General features: G+C 43.0%; 1 protein-coding gene across 2 annotated transcripts in view; it reads left to right on the forward strand.

The window, feature by feature from the left end:
• The window catches only part of TERT (telomerase reverse transcriptase), a 45,835-nt gene that overhangs the window by 15,963 nt on the left and 10,737 nt on the right, over positions 1-19,135 (forward strand). For both annotated transcript variants that reach the window (XM_053248005.1, XM_053248006.1), the window contains exons 6-13: positions 879-1,040; positions 4,423-4,518; positions 6,201-6,286; positions 9,553-9,666; positions 11,775-11,846; positions 14,221-14,409; positions 16,956-17,082; positions 17,334-17,395. In XM_053248005.1, the coding sequence (XP_053103980.1) occupies positions 879-1,040; positions 4,423-4,518; positions 6,201-6,286; positions 9,553-9,666; positions 11,775-11,846; positions 14,221-14,409; positions 16,956-17,082; positions 17,334-17,395 (908 nt within the window). The remainder of the gene's footprint in view (positions 1-878; positions 1,041-4,422; positions 4,519-6,200; positions 6,287-9,552; positions 9,667-11,774; positions 11,847-14,220; positions 14,410-16,955; positions 17,083-17,333; positions 17,396-19,135) is intronic.

A 19,135-nucleotide genomic window follows, 5' to 3' on the forward strand; every position in this document is an offset into this window, starting at 1 on the left:
CAGAGGGGCCACCAGGGAGAGGCATAGCCCCCTCTCCACCAGCTACACCCCTGATTGGAACAGTTGCTCTTACCCTGCTAAATGTAAGAGAACCACCACTCAAGAGGTGCCTCTTTGCCCAGTTAACTCAGTTTACAGAGGTGGGCCTTTTCCCCTTTCTAGTTTAAGAGCTCATCTTATCTCTGTAACTCTAACAACCCTGTTTTGTAGGCCTGCTCCAAACCATCACATAAACTTGATTTGCCTTTTTTATCATTCAGTTAATAAAACCATTTGTCAAAAGGCTGGGTAGCCTGGAGACTTCCTATGAAAGGCTGCTTTTAAATTAGAGTTTCTATTGGAATATTCCAAGTTTTACCTTGAACAGAACTGTGGAAGTTTTTAAGGGTTGACTGCAGGGTCCTCAGAAAAGGCATCCATCTTTCTGCTGGTGAAGCACAGTGGGCATTGATGTAACTATAGAAATAACAATCTTTAGATTGTTTCTGCTGTGGCAAGCAAATCTATGCTTGGCAGTGAATGTGTATTTCTTTACTCTTGAGTACCATCTGCCACGGACCACCTTAAGTGGCACAGCGAGGAGATGCTTGACTAACAAGCAGAAGGGTGCCGGTTCGAATCTCCGCTGGTATGTTTCCCACATTATGGGAAACCCCTATATCGGGCAGCAGCGATATAGGAAGATGCTGAAAGGCATCATCTCATACTGGATGGGAGGAGGCAATGGTAAACCCCTTCTGTATTCCACCAAAAACAACCACAAGGCTCTGTGGGCGCCAGGAGTTGAAATCGACTTGGTGGCACGCATTACTTTTTCCTTTTTACCATATGCCACACACATGGGAGTTTTAAAAAACTACATTTTTTTTCTCTTCCAGGCTGATGTCAGTGGGGCTTATGATACTATCCCCCATAATAAATTGGTAGAAGTCATTTTGCGGGTCCTTGCTCCAAACAAAAAGACCAGCTACAACATCCGTCGCTATGCGGTGGTCATGAAGACAAGAAATGGATATACGCGGAGATACTACAGGAGACATGTAGGACAGCAGCTTTTCTTTTCCTCTTCATTATTGATGTCATAGTCTGTGACTGTAAAAGCAAAACAGGCAAACAAAAATTACAAAGTTTGGCCCTCGTAATGTGCATAGATACGAAGTAGTTCATCGCCTGAAGACCAGGGGTCCAGACATTTTGGCTTGGCTTACTGGCCAAATGTTTGGTCGCAGGTGCCCCCTGCCCCCCTTGCAGTGGTTTCTCTCATTCCTTTGCAAGACATTTCTTCTCCTTTCCTTTTCCAAGTACTGGGAGAAAAGAATGGGTGTGTATTCTCCTTCCTGCTGGGATTTTATAGGAGGCACCAGCAGCATTTGCTGCAACTTCCTGCAAAAGCCCAACAGGAAGGGGATATGTGTGGGATGGGCAGTGTGTTCACCAGAGGAGGGAGGGGCATTGGCAAGCAAATGAGTGGATTTATGGAATACTGGAGTGTGTGCACACCCTCCCCCTCCAACGGAGAGTCCAGTTAGGTTTATCTGGGCAGCAGTGCCTCCTTGAAGATGCTTTTCGTAGCATTCTCCTCAGTGGCTTTGCTGTAGCAGCCAAGTGAAGGAGGTACCCTCCTTTCTGCCGGGCCCGAGTTTCAACTGTCAGGCTCGCTTCCCTTCTCCCCCCGCCCCCCGCAATGTTCTCAGCTCTGCTGTTTCTTCCTTTCTGAAGTAACACTACATATGCAGACATTTTGTTGTCGAGCACAACAGAATTTGTCCTCAATAGAGGCAGTAAAGGGTCTGTGCATTTATTGTCTTGGGCAGAATTATTCCCTCATTTGATACTAGCAGTTCCTAATGGGGTAATAGTACTCTTAGGGGTACTCAGAGCACTCCCCGGGGTACTCAGAGCACTCCCCATGCTGCATCCCATTTCCGCTATTAAAAATTGTGGGATTTCCCCATCTGAGGATTGCCAGCTTGACATCAGTGTGTCCTCAGCAATGTGTCTGCTGCAGAAGGGAAGCAAGGATGGTGAAGACCCTCTGCTCCTGATTGACTGGCTATGTGCTGAAGCTCAGCATACCCCTCCCCTCAGCCTGATTGACAGCCTTCAGAAAATTAGCACTGACATTAATTTCAGTGCAAGTACTCTGCATCATCTCATACACTGCGGGAGAGGGCAATGGTAAACCCTTCCTGTATTCTACCAAAGACAACCACAAGGCTCTGTGGTCGCCAAGAATCGACACTGACTTGACAGCCCACTTTACTTTACTTGCATGTGTAACTTAGTCTGGATATAAGCCAGTTACAGTCTCATAATGGACATTTTAAATTATATGTACGCAAGCGCACACACTAACTCTATGGAGGAGAGCTGGTCTTGTGATAGCAAGCATGACTTGTCCCCTTAGTTAAACAGGTCTGCCCTGGTTGCATACAAACAGGAGACTACATGTGTAAGCACTGTAACATATTCCCCTTAGGGGATGGAACGGCTCTGGGAAGAATATCTAGGTTCCAAGTTCCCTCCCTGGCATCTCCAAGATAGGGCCAAGAGCGATTCCTGCCTGCAGCCTTAGAGAAGCCACTGCCAGCCTGTGTAGACAATACTGAGCTAGATGGACCAATGGTTGGACTCAGTATATGGCAGCTTCCTATATTCCTATGAGTATCTGGGCTAAAGATTTGCAAAAAAGGGGGTACACATATTTAAAAAAGTTTGAGACCCCCTGTTTTACACCATAGAAATCTCAATGTCTTTGCCTGGACTTCCAGGATAGAAATAATATACACTTTAATCCTAGAGTTCAGACAGAGGGTGACTGTTAATTTAAAGATTATCTTCCTTCTTTCCAAATGGTGGCACAAGTTTGATTTTATTTTTGAAAATTTATTTCTATTCCTCTTTTTACAAACATTATCAAAGCTGTATAGAATTATCAGAGAATAAAACAAATATAGTAAAATTGATTTTTACATGCAGCACTAAAAACAACCCCTAATCATATCGGCAAAAAACCAATTTAAAACAGAAAATAGACCACCAAATGCCTGTCTCAATAAAAAGGTTTTCAAAACACATCTACAAATGGGAAGAGAGTTGCTTGTTGGATCGCCCCGGGGAGGATGTGCCATAATTGGAGCGCCAACAGTGACCCTGGCACCTGCCATTCTAACGTTCAGGAACCAATAGAGTTGGTATACTATAGGGATATGCATGGAACCGGTTCGGAAGCCCTTTATGGACCTCCAAACTTGTTTGAAAGACTGGCAGTTTGGCCAGTTCGAAGCTGGGGGGATCTCTTTAAGGACAGGGGAGGGTGCTCTTACCCTTCCCGCTGCATTTCCCCTGCCAGCGGTGCCTTTTAAAATGGTCCGGTGGGGCAGCAGTGTACCTCCTTGCCACCCCGGTGCCTCCTGTGACCGGAAGTTACCACTGTGCATGCGCACATCTGCAACTTCGGGTCACTTCCCATCTGAAGAGGCACCGGGGTGGCAAGGAGGTACACTGCCACCCTGCCAGACCATTTTAAAAGGCACCGCTGGTGGGGGAAATGTGGTGGGAGGGGTAAGAGCACCCTCCCCTGTCATAAGAGATCCCCCTTCCCACATTCAAGCCGGCAGGTGCCAGTTCCGTGCACACCACTAGTATAGGATTGGTGCAGTGGGCTCCAGTGGTTGTGAATCAATCAGTTTTCTAGCCACTGTATTTTGTACCAATTGAAATTTCTGAACAGTCTTTAAGGGCAGCCCCACTTAGAAGGTGTTGCAGTAGTCCAGTCTGGATAGAACTTAGGCATGAGTGGCTAAGTCCAGATCCAAGTTTTGTTGCTTGCTTGTATGATTGTGCATATGAAACCTTCTACAAGCGCTTGTGGTAGTTGGAGAGAGCTGCTGGGGCAACTGCTATAGTGTTGTTGATAGTTTCTATCTCCTTTTTGAGTTCACCACATATTCTTTGGTTTGAGGTTCTTATTTATCCTCAAAAGACCTTGTCAAGTAACTTAATTTTGTCCAAGGTCTGACGACTCAGTCAAGTGAGCTTTACAAATCCATATTTTATTTTGAGTTTTCTTCTAGGGATACCTTATTGATTTATAATCCTGCATTGCTCACATAACACTGAATAACTAGTCCTTTAAAAGGCTCAATAATATGTTTGATTCTGTGCATCATAGGACAGATTCCTGGGTTCTTTCCCCTCAATACAAGCATTTAGTTTTGTTCTTAGTGTGTGTGTTTTTAAATTCCTTAAACTTTTTAATTCCTTAAACTAGGAAAGACTAGATATATTGTCAGGGGAGGGAATAGTGTTTGTCTTTTTCTGTCTTTTTCTTTCTTTCTTTCTTTTTTTGCACAATTCATAACTTCTGTTCTGCTTATTAACTCAAACATCTGAAATATTTTAATCTGAATGTATTTACAGGTATCTACTGACAAGGCGTTTATACCGGATATGAAAGAGTTCGTGTTTCACCTTCAAGAGACCACCTCACTGAGAAATGCAGTAATAGTTGAGCAGGTACAGTTCTATTAATCTCTTTCATAGTATATGGATTGATTAGGTTGTCCTCACAACAGCCCTGTAGTGGAGGTCAGTATTAATGCTTCCTACTGCAGAAGTGGTCAGACGGAAAGAAACTTGCTTGCCTAAGCTGGGTTCCTGGCAGAGGCAAGATTTGAACCAGGAACTTCCAGATTCTTTGCTACTATGCCACACAAGCTCTGCTAGATGAGCATAGATACATAGATACTAGCTTCAAGTCCAATTAATAATTCGGAGCTGAACTTAGTAGTTGTGCTCCTGTTTATGGTTGCCTACGTCTTGTATTATACAGATCCCTTTTTAAAATTTTACTTTTGTTGAGCTTGTATTGTCTGAATTTCCCCAAGCTTTCCAAATCTTGGTGCAAGGGAGAGAATATGAGATGTATTCACATCTTTGAAGGAAGGCATTTTATGAAACTACAAAACTTAAATTGTGCCAAGGGGGAAATGATATGGAACCTATTTGAACTGTGGGGGCCATAGATGAGTGGCAAAAGACATAGATGGTCTCAGGCTTAATCCCTGGCAGCATCATGTAAGATAAAGTGTGCTGTCAAGTCGGTGTCAACTGACGACCACAGAGCCCCGTCCTTGTCTCTGGTAGAATAAAGGAGGGGTTTACCATTGCCTTCTCCCACACAGCATGAGATGATGCCTTTCAGCATCTTCCTATATCACTGCTGCCCGATATAGGTGTTTCGCATTATAGTTTGGGAAACAGACCAGCAGGGATTCGAACCAGCAACCTCTGGCTTGGTGGTCAAGCCATTTCCCCAGTTTGGTTGTAGGGCTGAGAAAATCCCCTATCTGAAACCCTAGAGAGCTGCTGTCAGTGTAGACAATAAGCAGCTTGATGGACCAATGGTCTGTACAAAACTGCACACTTTGCTTTGTTTAGATAGTGTAATCAGATGTCTTTCAAGTGCTATGTCAATTCTTTTCATTTGTATATACTATTAGAGGGCACATTCAGGTTTCCTAGTGTACATGTACATGTACATGTCTTTCCTAGTACCTACCAGCAGATGGTGTTCAAAGACATCCTTCTTGTCTGAGTAAAGTCTAGCATGAGTGTTTAACAAGGTCTTGCATTCTCGTAGTGCCAGTTTGACTTTTTTTTTTTTTTTGGCAGTGGGTATTTGGAAGCTTGTTCATGCATGTTTATACTAAGAATAAACCAGGATTATGATTTTATGATTCTATGAAACATTCACATTTTACAGGCCTTTTTAGGTCACATTTCTGCTTGCAGAGCTTCCCTGCCACAGAAGTATGAGGCTGCTTTGAATGCCCATAATGTGGCTAGAGTGCTGGACTAGGACTGGGGAGACCTGAGTTCAAATCCCCATTCAGCCATGAGACTTGCTGGGTGACTCTGGGCCAGTCACTTCTATCTCAGCCTAGCCTACTTCACAGGGTTGTTGTGGGGAGAAACTCGAGTATGTAGTACATCGCTCTGGGCTTCTTGGAGGAAGAGCGGGATATAAAATGTAAAATAAAATAAATAAATAAACCAGGCAAATCAGCATAGTCAGGGAATGGAAGTTATAATCTGTTTGGTGGTAGGAAAGGGAAATCCTTTATTTTATTAGATTTTGGCAAAAAGTTAACACTCCAGACTTTCACTTTAGAATGCTTTTTCTTTATTTACTTTAGAGTGTTTATTTGAAGGAGACCAGTTCCAGCCTGTGTGAGTTTTTTCTGCAATTGATCCGTAATAGTATTCTGAAGATTGAGAACAGGTAAAGTCTTCTCTGTTCTGATGGGTCCTATGCATTTTTCAAAGCGTCCTGGCTGGGTGGCATGTTTCTTGAGCTTACAGTCAGATTGTCTCTTTATATACCAACCCATCTGTGGAGCCTGTGTTTGGTAGCATTTATCTTTATCTTTCATCCTTGCAACAGTCTTGAAGCTAGATCCACCTTCATCCCCATTTTCCAGAAGAGATCATGAGGCTGAGAGTGTATTGCCATAGCAACCCCACCTTCTGCTTACCTTTCTTCTAGATAACATTACTGCCACCTCTCTCAGGCTCTTTGACACACCTGAGACCAATATAACACTCTTAGGAAGGACTTGTGACAGGACTTGCTTTTTATTATACTTCTCCAATATGATAAATTATTCTGTAGCATGATGAAATACTTCTGATGAACATGGGAGAGAGAAAGAAATGTTCTAGCACCTTGGTAACACTGAATCCACACATTCTATTTTTATATAAGATTATTTTATTTTTAATAAAGCATAATGGTTTCAGGCTTCAAACAGGTCTTAAGGTTTCAAACAACCTGGTAGCATTGATGTTTTACTGTTAAGATTCCTTCGATGTGACTTTTCTCTCAAGCTTAGAGTGTCTTGTTTGGTTACTTGGTTTTGTCTCGGACCTGCCTCTCAGTTGAAGACTTGCCAGGTCTTCCCCTGAACAGAAAATGGACTTTCCTTTAGATTGCACATCTTCTTCTGCCTAAACCCACTCTTCCTCGGAGAAGTCACTCTCTTGTTCAGTCTTATTTGCTTTTTTCCAAGGCTCAAATCTCACCTTCTCATAACAATCAATCAACTGAGCACTAACTACTTTCCCTCTGTATAACTGTCCCTCACCCCCCAGATTCTAAACAGGGTCTCCCCCCATCCCAGCTGCTTGCAGGGGTCCCACTACTGCTACTTCTCTCTGTGAACTAAAACTCCTTTACCTCTTTACCTTCTGCTCATGCAATGTATTACAATAACCTTTTACGCAGCTCCATAACAGTGAGTTCCAAAATACACGTAAACAAGTAAGACTGAAAAAATACAGAATATACCTTCAAAAACCAAAGGCTTGGGTAACTTCTAAACAGAGAATGTTATTCTAGATCCAACCTTTGACAGGATTGAGTGTTGATCTGTATACCCTTTAATTTTTGTGTTGTTGTTGTTTTAAAAACTGTCTTAAAAATATAAGAGGGTCTTAGAATGAAGAAACTGGTGAAACAAGCTAAATTGATGGCCCAGACTGACATTCATGAAAGGAGTTTGTACTGTCAGGGGTTAGTCTGGATGCTTCCCAGGGATGTCATTCAGACCTGGGGCTTTGTACAAATGCTCCATTGGAATTCACTGTTGGATGAGAACTACTAAGGACTTAATTAGAATATATACCTATTGTGTGATCCAGGCCAGCATGTTTGATTTTTCTAATGTAAAGCGAATGTATAGGGGAGCCCAACCCTGATCAGGATCATGGCATGTGAGGAGGGGAATCTTGTACCTGCTAGAGTCCCAGGCAAGTGGCCCATCTAATTCTTTTCATCTCTGTGCAGAATGAGTTTTGTTCTGGGTGGCAGTATCAAGGCACTGTGTGTGCAGATGCATTCAGAGTGGGGCCTTCACAATTCAGTCTGAGCGGGATCTAAAATTGACTGAGTGGGATTATCAGAATACTTGTGGGCACGCGCACATGCGCACGCCTTAGAGGGAACAGTGGCCCCAGGCTAGATCTGCCCCCTCCAAGCACATGTTGTTTACATTAGAAAAATCAAGCACACAGACCCAGATCACACAGTATGGATAAAGTCTAATTTGCTTTTAAGTCATGCTGGAAATGGTCTCTTCTTAAAAAAATAAAAAATGCTTCTTTGCAATTCACTGCTAGAAGGCCGCAGATCTGAAATGGCCTCTCAGCATTGTCTAATAGTGACTTGTGAGTGTTGTATTCAAGAAGGCCACTTGCCCTCCATACATTTAATGAGAGTCATGTATACCAACTTGCAAGCTCCATCCTCTGATCTCTCATTTATCTCAATAGACTGTTGTTAATCAGTGACTATTCTTTTAAAAAGAAATGCTCTGGGCTGCTGCCCAGAGTCACTCCCTTCTTATCACTTCATACATTCCAAGATTGATGGCTGCAATTCAGAACAAGTTTCAGGGCTGAATCCTGCCTCAAATTAAGCCTTGCATATCTCCTACACATTTGGGGGATCTCCACTTTAACTATGTATGCTCAACAGTGCTGTTGTGGCTTTGAGATTGTCCTCAGAAGAGCTTTCTGTCAGTCCTCTGGGTTGCTGTGTGAAAAGGATTGCTGTATCTGTGTGCTTAGTAGTTCAGCAGCAGTGTGCTCCAACAAAAACTGGTTTGATCCTTATGCCCTCTAGATCCCTTCCCCTGTGGAGACCTCTGCTGTTTGGCCTTCTTCTCAGTGCCATTGAACTAACAGAGATCTCATTCGCATATGTGGAATACAATGAAGCCTTTGTAGAAGTGTAGGATAAATTTGCCTTTGGCTGAGAACTTATTTTTGCTCAAATTGATGAACTTCCAAGCTGAAGGATAGTTTGAGCTTCACAAGAAAAGCTGAAAGCTTGGATGAATATGTGAAGACAGAGACAGACTATACTAGATAAATAGCTATCATCAATATACATACACTTATCCCCAGCCAGCTTTGTGAAAGTGATTGAAGCTGACAAGAGGAAAAGATCAAAGTCTGATCCTATTTGGCTCTCCATGAATGCTTCCTTTTCCGCCTGGCCTGCTGAATGTAGACTCATACAGCATTTCATAAGGCTCTGTGATATTGGTTTTATTCATGCAAATGGTTCCAGAAGCACAGAAATGACTGACAGTGCTTTGAGATCAGCCACGGCAAAATGCAGGGGTATGCTTTGTTTACGTATGGAGTTGCCTCATGCCAAGTCAGAACATTGGTCTATCTAGCTCAGGGTTGTCTCGCTGTGAAAATGAGAAGAGCTTTTTCTAGCCCGATGCCTGAGAGCCTGTTAAGGGGAGATTCTGAGGACCTTCTCCATGCACAGTATGTCCACCAGTGCTATGACCCCAGTTTTAGAAAAACAAATAGACCTTGGGAAATCTCATTGTGGATCTGCTGTGTTTTGTGCACTTTGACCCTAAGAAGAGAAAAGTGTATGACTTAATGACTTATGCGGTGCAATAATCATAAGGGGGAAAGTTTTCATTAGTTATCTTGCTATCAGTTCTGAATTGTTGTGATATTTGCTAGGTACTATGTCCAGTGCTGTGGAATCCCCCAGGGCTCCATTTTGTCAACTCTGCTTTGCAATCTCTGCTATGGAGATATGGAGAACAAGCTACTCTGCGGTGTGCAAGAAGATGGGTATGATGATATTTTGTTGCTTGGCATGCTAACTGTTCTTAGAGGTTGAAGCTGAGAACAAGAGTCCCTAATCCCCAACATTTCACGGACGTTCAGCATCCATTGTTCAGCCTCTGCCAGAGGAAAAAAATGCTTTCTTGGCCAATATCAGAAGGGAGGTGGAGGCATTACTCAGAGTAACAATGCAGAGTGGAAGAGCTGAAATGTAGAACTTACCTGCACTACAGATATGAATCTGTTTCAAATCTTTTTAACTGTAATGGCTCCCAGCCAAGAAATCCTGGGAACTGTAGTGATTTTAGAGTGTCTAAGAATCTCTGGCAAAGTTTACCCAGCACCAGGAGTCCACAAAGATGTATCAACAATGGCTGGATGTCAGTCTTTGTTTGTCGCACTAGTGGAGCTTAGTCTGGATGACTAAGCTCCACTAGTGCGACAAACAAAGATGCACAGACACAAGAAGGTCATGTAGCTGAGCAGATGCTCAAAGTCTCTTGCAGTCCTGGTTTGTTTATGCAAGTGTTGCACTTGCTTAGGAAGGATTGCAGATAGCTTTGCATTATTCCGTGCAACACATATGGACTGAGGAAAATGTTTTGCAGCAAGAAACACACCACAGGTTGTGTAAGCACACACTGTTGCTTACACAAGGGCAACAGGCTGGCATGCAAGTTCCTGACTTAACAGAACTAGCTAGCACAACAACCTTGGACTAGTGCAACATTAGTCTGCATCTCAGCCAATAAATGTAATCCCAGAGACACCCCTGCCCTTTGTTGCCCAATGAAGTGAGTTTTCCACATACAGCCGAGAACTTGAAAGGGGATAGGCCCGTCCCACTCCTGCATCCTCTCGCACAACCCTCTGTGGTTCAGTCCTTGTGTTGCATTTGGGGGCAAGTCAGTGTTGAGAACCGCTGTGCAGTCTCCTGATGAAGCCCCATCTATGCATCTCTGGTGGTTGATCCGTAATGAAGTGGCAACTGTCTCCTTGCTCCAACTCGTGAATTCAGTTTTTTAGTGACAACTCCCACATCTTAATGCTCAACCGTGGCAACTTGAAATCAGGAGACTTCTCGGGCCACTTCTGTCTCCTTTTAGGAAATTAGTGAAAACTATTCTCTTTACAAGGGGCTGATTCTTACTAATGCAGAAATGCTTGCAATTAGAAACTGTGTTCTGTGGTTTTGTGGTTTTTAGTGCGGGCAAAACCACACTGTGTAGAAGTGAGGATGTTGATACATTTGAATTGATAATTTGCATGTTTTAAATAGTATTTTTGTGTTTTGTCATGAGCTGCTTTGAGGCCACTAAAGGTAAAGTGTGCTGTCGGGTCGATTTTGACCCTTGGTGCCCACAGAATTCTGTGGTTTTCTTTGGTAGAATACAGGAGGGGTTTACCATTGCCTCCTTCCACGCAGTATGAGATGATGCCTTTCAGCATCTTCCTATGTTGCTGCTGCCCAATATAGTACCAGCAGGGATTTGAACCGGCCACCTTCTGCTTGTTAGTCAAGCATTTTCTCTCTGTGCCACTTAAGGTGCTACTTGAGGCCACTTCTGAGAAGAAAAGTAGGCTCCATTATGAATAATATAATTAATATCTGCAGCTATCCTCGGATCAAATCTATGCAAAATGAGGTTTGGCCTTTGCTGCCAGCTTATTCCATTGTTACTGCTTAAGCACTCATAAAATCACGAAATGTTCTTCTACACACACATTCTCTACCCAGTGGCCAATTAATCTGCTTGTTATCATGTAGTACTTAAACAAATTGGAATTCCATAGACTCATTTATCCAAATGAACTCGGTAACAAAAAAACAATGATTGCCAATAAAAATAACACAACTGCTTATGTAGTATAAATTTTTCTTGAGAGACAGGCTAATTGGACATAACTGAAGAGATTTGGAGTAATCAAGATTCTCATTATGGATAGATATGATAGGTGCACTACTTCATGTTAAGAGAGAAGTGGAAGTGGGGAAACTGAAATATTCAAAAGCTATATTTGAGTGGATGGAAAACAAGCATTAGTAATTCATACTTCCTAGGAAAATTTAATTCCCCCCCCCCCCAAAATGTCTTTGTTCTTTTATATTCCAGAATGCTGATGCGTTTGACAGATGACTTTTTGCTTGTTACGCCTCACTTAATGCAAGCGAAAACATTTTTGAGGTACAACATAAAGGACCAGAGTTTTAAATTGGTGATTGATGAGAGCTGTTCTTGTAGTAGCAAGCACGGATTGCCCCCTTGCTAAGGAGGGTCCACCCTGGTTTGCATTTGCATGGGAGAGTATGTGTGAGCACTGTAAAATATTCCCCTTGGGATGGGGCTGCTCTGGGAAGCGCATCTGCATACTTGCATGCAGAGGATTCCAAGTTCCCTCCCTGGCATCTCCAAGATAGGGCTGAGGGAGACTCCTGCCTGCAACCTTGGAGAAACTGCTGCCAGTCTGTGTAGACAATACTGAGCTAGATAGACCAATGGTCTGACTCAGTATATGGCAGCTTCCTATGTTCCTATGAGCTTTTAAGTTTTGGTCCTCTTTAGCCCTGATTGTGTATGAAGGAACAGAAAGGTATTTGCCCTATTTCCCTTCCCCATTCCTATGAATAGTGTTCTGTGGATGTCACCAAATATAAGAACATTCGAAGAGCCCTGCTGTGTTGGACCAAAGTTCCAGCATCCTGTTTCGCACAATGGCCTTTTTTAAAAAAAAATGAAAAAGGTTCTGGCCCTTCTGAAGATTATCTCAGAAGTTTGTGGTCAATGCCTGCTAAAACTTCAGAAGAAGAGGCGAAAGCAATCAGTTTTCTTGGTGAAGAATTCTCCTATTTTAATGCAGAACACACACAGCTATGCTGACATTGAACAACTGGAGTGAGGATTTCAGCAAAATGGATACTGGTCATCTCCATTTTGTCACCTTTCTCTTTGTTTTCCTTTTTCTTTCTCAGAGTACAAATCACAAAAGGGCTTAAGAGTCCTAGTAATACCACTTCTAATTCCCTATAGCTATACATGAAACGGATTTTGCATTTTGTTTCAAGCTCAGAACAAAATGCAGACCACCTTAACATTTTGTTGAAACAGCTGTTTCAATGAAATGAAACTCATGTTTTGGCCATAGGGAACAATGGGATAACTCAAAACAACCCATTGTTCCCCACTGATATAGACACCAAAAGGTTTTCCCCCAAACCCCCATAGGATCCTATGGGGGTTCTGGGGAAAGATGGTTTATAATCACCCGCTTGTCCATTTCTTTTGTGGGTATGGTGGTAGGTAGTAACCATCATTTCTTACCATACAACCCATTTTGGTGTCCCAAGGAGCTACCCATGGGGAACAATGGGGTATTTCAAGTTTTCCCATTGTTCCCTATGGCCAGAACAAGCTGCAATCAGAGTGCACACATGTTTTTCAATGCAATTTGCAATGCATTTTGCAACCCTGCCTTGAAAAATGCTGCAGAAGCACACAATAACAGGGAATCTGTCCCTTCCACCACAGAACACATATTTGAAACACAGTTCAAAAATGGCCAAAATAGAATCACTGATCCAGAATCCACTGCCAGCTACAGTGCCTGCACTGCAGTAACATGATTGGGACAAGTTGTTCTCTCACACACCATTATGACTGCTTACTTCCTAACATTGCAACCACTGCCACAGCAGCAGCCTTAGCAGCAAACATAGCCATAAGCTCAAAGAGCAACATCAGCTACATTTTGACTGAGTACACCTTGCAATAAATATTGCAGAGCAGTGAGTGACGCACATTAGTCTCATCAGGGTGAGGCATGGATCCAAGAGCACTCCCAAGCTGTGTACCTGTTCCTTCTGGTGGAGTGTAACCCCATCCAACATAGGAAGATCTAACTCATCCCTCAAATTCCGATCCCTCACAATGAGCACCTCTGTCTTGCTTGGCTTCAGCTTTGTTATCCCTCATCCAGTCCATTACTGCCTGTAGACAGGAATTTAGGGAGTGAATGCCATTTCCTGATAAGGAGAAATAGATTTAGATGTCATCAGCATACTGATAACACCCTGCACCAAATCTCCTGATGACCTCACCCAGCTGTTTCATGTAGATGTTAAAACGCATTGGTGACAGAATGGAGCCCTGAGGGATTCTGTTAAATAAATGCCGTTTATTTAAAGGGCATTTTGTTTCAAGCTTGAAATGGCCCATTTTTAGTTGAAATGTTTTGCACATCCCTACTGGTGACAGTCAGGATTGAGGCTATAGGAGGCAATCATATTATATGCCTGTGCAAATACGAGGAGGTATTCAGCAGTGCCTTGAGCAAGCAGAAAGACACATCTGTTCACACAAGGCTGTCCCACCCCTTATTTCCACCAATTTTCACTCTGCAAGCTCCCACACCTCATCCTGCACTGTTCTGAAGGGTCCCCCAACAGACTTTCAGGGGGCAGCGGAGGGGAGGGTGGAAATGCCCACTGCCTAGATGAAATTCCACTTGTACTCCTTTGGATGGAGCCCATCATTTCTAACCAACGTATTTTCATTATCTTAGAACACTTGCCATGGGCATTCCTGAGTATGGCTTTGTCATAAATCCAGCTAAGACAGTGGTGAATTTTCCTGTCGATGAGGCGATCCCAGGATGCTCGGAGTTCAAGCAGTTACCAACTCATACTGTAATTCCATGGTGTGGCTTGCTAATTGATACGCAGACTCTTGAAGTTTATTGCGATTACACCAAGTAAGTAGGAATAATTGTTGCACTAATCTTAGGGCACCAAACTCTGATAGATTAATAACCTAAAGCTTTCATAGATTTTATAGGTAGGCACCAACTTAAATCAAGGAAGTCATATAGAACCAGTTCATATGGTCATTCAGCAAGTTGCCACCCTTTTATTTTTTTCAGCCCAAATTGTATCACAAGCTAGGTGTCTGAATCAGTAGTGTAGTGGCAAACTCAGAAGTGCAGGTGGTCTCCATGACAGCTGCCACCCCCAATACAAAACAAGACCAAACAAATGAACTTTTAATAACTTGTTTTTACTGCACTTTTATTGTAACTGTTTTATTGTTTCATCTGCAAACATGCAGGCTGTAAGAAACCCCTTTGTAAAAGAAACCAGTCCGAAGTATACTGGATCCCGTGCTAATAAACAGCATTTATAAAGTTATAAACTTTATAATAATTATCATTTATAAAACAGCATTTATAAAGTTCGGTGGATACCCACGGTGATTTGTTTAGTTGTTCTACTTTGTGAGCTGTATTGGTTCCCAAATTGGATTTCTTACCATTCTTTTGCCAGCAGCCACTCTGGTTCTCAGGGTCCACCCTGGTTGCATATGAAAGGGAAACTTGATGTATGAGCACTGTAAGATATTCCCTTCAGGGGATGGAGCCACTCTGGGAAGAGCAGAAGGTTCCAAGTTCCCTCCCTGGCATCTCCAAGATAGGGCTGAGAGAGATTCCTGCCTGCAACCTTGGAGAAGCCGCTGCTAGTCCGTGAAGACAATACTGAGCGAGATGGACCAATGGTCTGACTCGGTATATGGCAGCTTCCTATGTTCCTGTGAGGAGCTCCAAACTAGAATGGAGATTAACAAAAGCACTGCGGGAGGAGCTGCATTTTCAATTGGTTCCTTGCCCTGACTCAGAGAAGGAGTGAGCTGAAGGAGTGCTGCCATTCTCAGGGAGAGACAGCATCACAGGCAACAAGGACAAGAGGAAGGGGTGCTCTGGGCTGGGCTCCAATGGGGGTGGGGGCAGTTGCAGATTGTCTGTGCTGACCTGCTGCTGCTGCCTGCCTTGTTTTGCATACAACACAATGGACTGAGTGTGTTCAGGAGGAGAAGAGTCAGGCAGCAGGTCTGCAGTGGGACCCAACATGTGCTCCCCCCACCCACGTGCCTTCCCACCCCAGCCACGTGGCCGTCACTGTGATGCCAGCCACCAGCAGGCCTGTTGCTTCTTTCTACACCGTGCGCTCCGGCTGGGATCTGGCACCAGGAGAAGCACTAGAACTGCCCTCCAGAGCCTGACTACACTACTGTCCTGAATTCTTCAGCATAACAGCCTGTTAAGAAGTTCTGCAAAGTAGGAATACTTTACAGCCAAGAGTGTGTTCTGAATCCATGTGCTCTGAAACTCCTCTCTCCACACTTGCAGCATTTGAAGAGACAAATGCTTATGGAAGGAAACAAACTACCGATGAGGCGGAACACTGGGGCACCAGTGTTCCACATCACAGGGAGGATCTCTCCTTGTGTGCAGTGTTCTGACAAACACTGTAGGTGTGGGGAGGGAGCAGGTTTCAGAATGCATCCAGGCGGAGCTTCCATGGGTGCTCTTGGGGGTGCCATATGTGAGCACATTATCTCTGCTTTGTATAACTTCTGCATAGGACCAATGACACATGGCAGTTTGGCTGGCCACCTGCTCAGTCTGCATTAGGTCAGTGAAATGCTTGTTATGAACCACTCAGACAACTTGTTACATGTTCGTGTCCAGCTCCCCATGTGTTCTGAATTATGTTCTTAGCTTTATGCCAAGGCGTTGTTGCACTTGAAGAGGAATCCATGTTCCAAAGCACTTCCTCCATAAAGAAAAATGTATGTGTGCATGAGATCTCCTGCATTATGGGGAGTATGTGATCTGAGCTCGTGGGAGTAATAAAGTGCCCATCTATTCCATGAATTTGGTAGGGTTAGGTATATTGCCTGTGTAGCTGACAGCTCTGCATAGTTTGTGCTTGAAAATGAAGTGTGTTTTCATCCTAGCAATTGTTTTGAGAGTGGAATAACTGTTGATTAGCTTTGATTAAAACTAGCATTGGCTAATCGCTATGAGGGTTTTGTGGCTCTAAACCCATTTTTCAGAAACCAGGGACGTTCATGTTCACATCATCAGCAGTCTTTTAAAGGAAAGAAAACTGCAACGCTATGCACGCTTGCTTGGGAATGAGTCCCACTGGACTCGGTGGGACTTGCTCCTGAGTGGACATGCATCTTAATCCACTCTTTTAGTAGGGAAAATGCTACAGAAATACAAAATCGGGATAGCTACTTGGACTGGTGTTCCTTCTGATGTTTTTCCCAATGTGTTTTGAATATATTCATTTTGTCAAGGGAATATGAAGCTTCTTTACAGATCAGCTCATTGGCAAACTTCTGACACAGCCGTTTGTAGCCAAAATATTACTGTACTAGACCATTGCTTGAGTCAAAATGCTGCTTAAATCCTGTGTACTTGCGCTCTTCCTCTTCTCTCCCCTTCCATCTTTACAGTTATGCTTGTACATCTATCAGATCGAGCCTCTCCTTCAACTCCAGCGTCAAAGCTGGAGTGAGCATGAGAAACAAGTTGCTTGCAGTCTTACAACTGAAATGCCACAGTTTATTTTTAGATTTACAGGTGAGTACAAAACCCAGTTGTGACACCTAAGAGAAGCCTTCAGGCAACATTATTTCAAATGTGGCGATAGTATTCATGGCATCCAACACCACTGCAATAAAAGCTGATGTGATTCTTTTAATGCATAATGTGTTTTCCGCAAACTGCTTTTTGATTTTTTAAAAACTTGGCTTATTATTGTTTGTTTTGTTAAATAAACTTTCAGCATAGTACATTGACTTAATGGTTTTCCTAACTTTCTCTAAATTTAGATCAACAGTCTTAGGACAGTCTGTATTAATGTTTACAAGATTCTTCTGCTTCAGGCCTACAGGTGTGTTGTTTTTGTCATCTTCTTTTTAATGTGTGTAGTAATTTCCAAGGTTTCAGTGCTGTGAAATGCCTCTAGAAGGTGCTGTGGGTTAGAGAACTGTAATCTCACGGTCCACAGTTCCCTTTTGATGTGTTGTCATGTCATCATAAAGGCATATCATGTGAATGTTAAGCCGCACCACTATTTTAGTTGTGCTATATTTAATTCATATTTTTATTTTGATTGTACTTTCTTAATCTATATCATTTGTTTTTCTCTTATATCTAATAATTGCTGGTCTACAACCATTATAAATTCAATACATACATAACAGCATATCTCTAGAAAGTTTTTTTCCCTAATTGTCCCAGAAACGCCTCTAAAGCCCTCATTGTTAGACAAATCCTTTCAGCCTGTTTGTTCTTTCATGCCATATAGAAATATCAGTATTTGTTGTGGAGTCTTTGAAACTGGCATCCAGTTTAGATCTGGGCCATCTTACTTGAAGGATATTTTCCATGTATCTCCTGTAATGATTTTCATTTTAGTACTATGTGCTTCAAATGCTTTCCATGATTTAAAATTCATTTGTGTTAGCTCTTGTGCTAATGTGATATTGACCTCTCCTCCATGAAGTTATCCAAACCCCTCTTAAAGCCATCCAGGTTGTTGGCTGTCACCACATCTTGTGGCAGAGAATCCCACAAGTTGATTGTGCGTGGTATGAAAAAATACTTCTGTTTGTTGGTCCTAGATTTCCTGGCAATCAATTTCATGGGATGACCCCTGGTTCTAGTGTTATGTGAGAGGAGGAAGAATTTCTCTTTATCTACTTTCTCCACACCATGCATGATTTTAAAGACCTCTGTCATGTCTCCCCACAGTCGTCTTTTTTCTAAACTAAATAGCCCCAGGTGTTGTAGCCTTGCCTCATAAGAACAGTGCTCTAGGCCCCTGATCATCTTGGTTGCCCACTTCTGCACTCTTTCCAGTTCTACAATGTCGTTTTTTAGATGTGGTGACCAGAATTGTATGCAGTACTCCAGGTGTGGCCGCACCATAGCTTTGTATCAGGGCATTATAATATTAGCAGTGTTATAATGATCCCTAGCATGGAATTGGCCTTTTTCACCACTGCCGCACATTGAGTCGACACTTTCAACGAGCTGTCCACCATGACCCCAAGATCCCTCTCCTGGTTAGTCACCGACAGCTCAGATCCCATCAACATATACTTGAAGCTGGGCGGGGGGGGGGTTGTCCCAATGTGCATCACTTTACTCATTCATTCATTCATTCATTTTATTACACTTATATCCTACTCTTCTTCCAAGGAGCCCAGAGCAGTTTACTACATACATACGTTTCTCCTCACAACAACCCTGTGAAGTAGGTTAGCCTGAGAGAGAAGTGACTGGCCCAGAGTCACCCAGCAAGTATCATGGCTGAATGGGGATTTGAACTCGGGTCTCCCTGGTCCTAGTCCAGCATTCTAACCACTACACTGCGCTGGCTCTCTTGCCAGCACTTGCCAATACTGAACTGCATTTGCCATTTTGTTGCCTACTCACGCAGTTTGGAGAGATCCTTTTGGAGCTCCTCAAAATCCGTTTTGGATTTCACTCCCCGAAAGAGTTTAGTATCATCTGCAAATCTGGCCAACTCACTGCTTACCCCTACTTCTAGATCATTTAAGAATAAATTAAAAAGCACCAGTCCCAGTATGGTGCTATTGCACCAATCTTATATGGTGCTGTTGCA

Source organism: Hemicordylus capensis, chromosome 4, assembly GCF_027244095.1.
Source record: "Hemicordylus capensis ecotype Gifberg chromosome 4, rHemCap1.1.pri, whole genome shotgun sequence".
Classification (NCBI taxonomy): Eukaryota; Metazoa; Chordata; class Lepidosauria; order Squamata; family Cordylidae; genus Hemicordylus; species Hemicordylus capensis.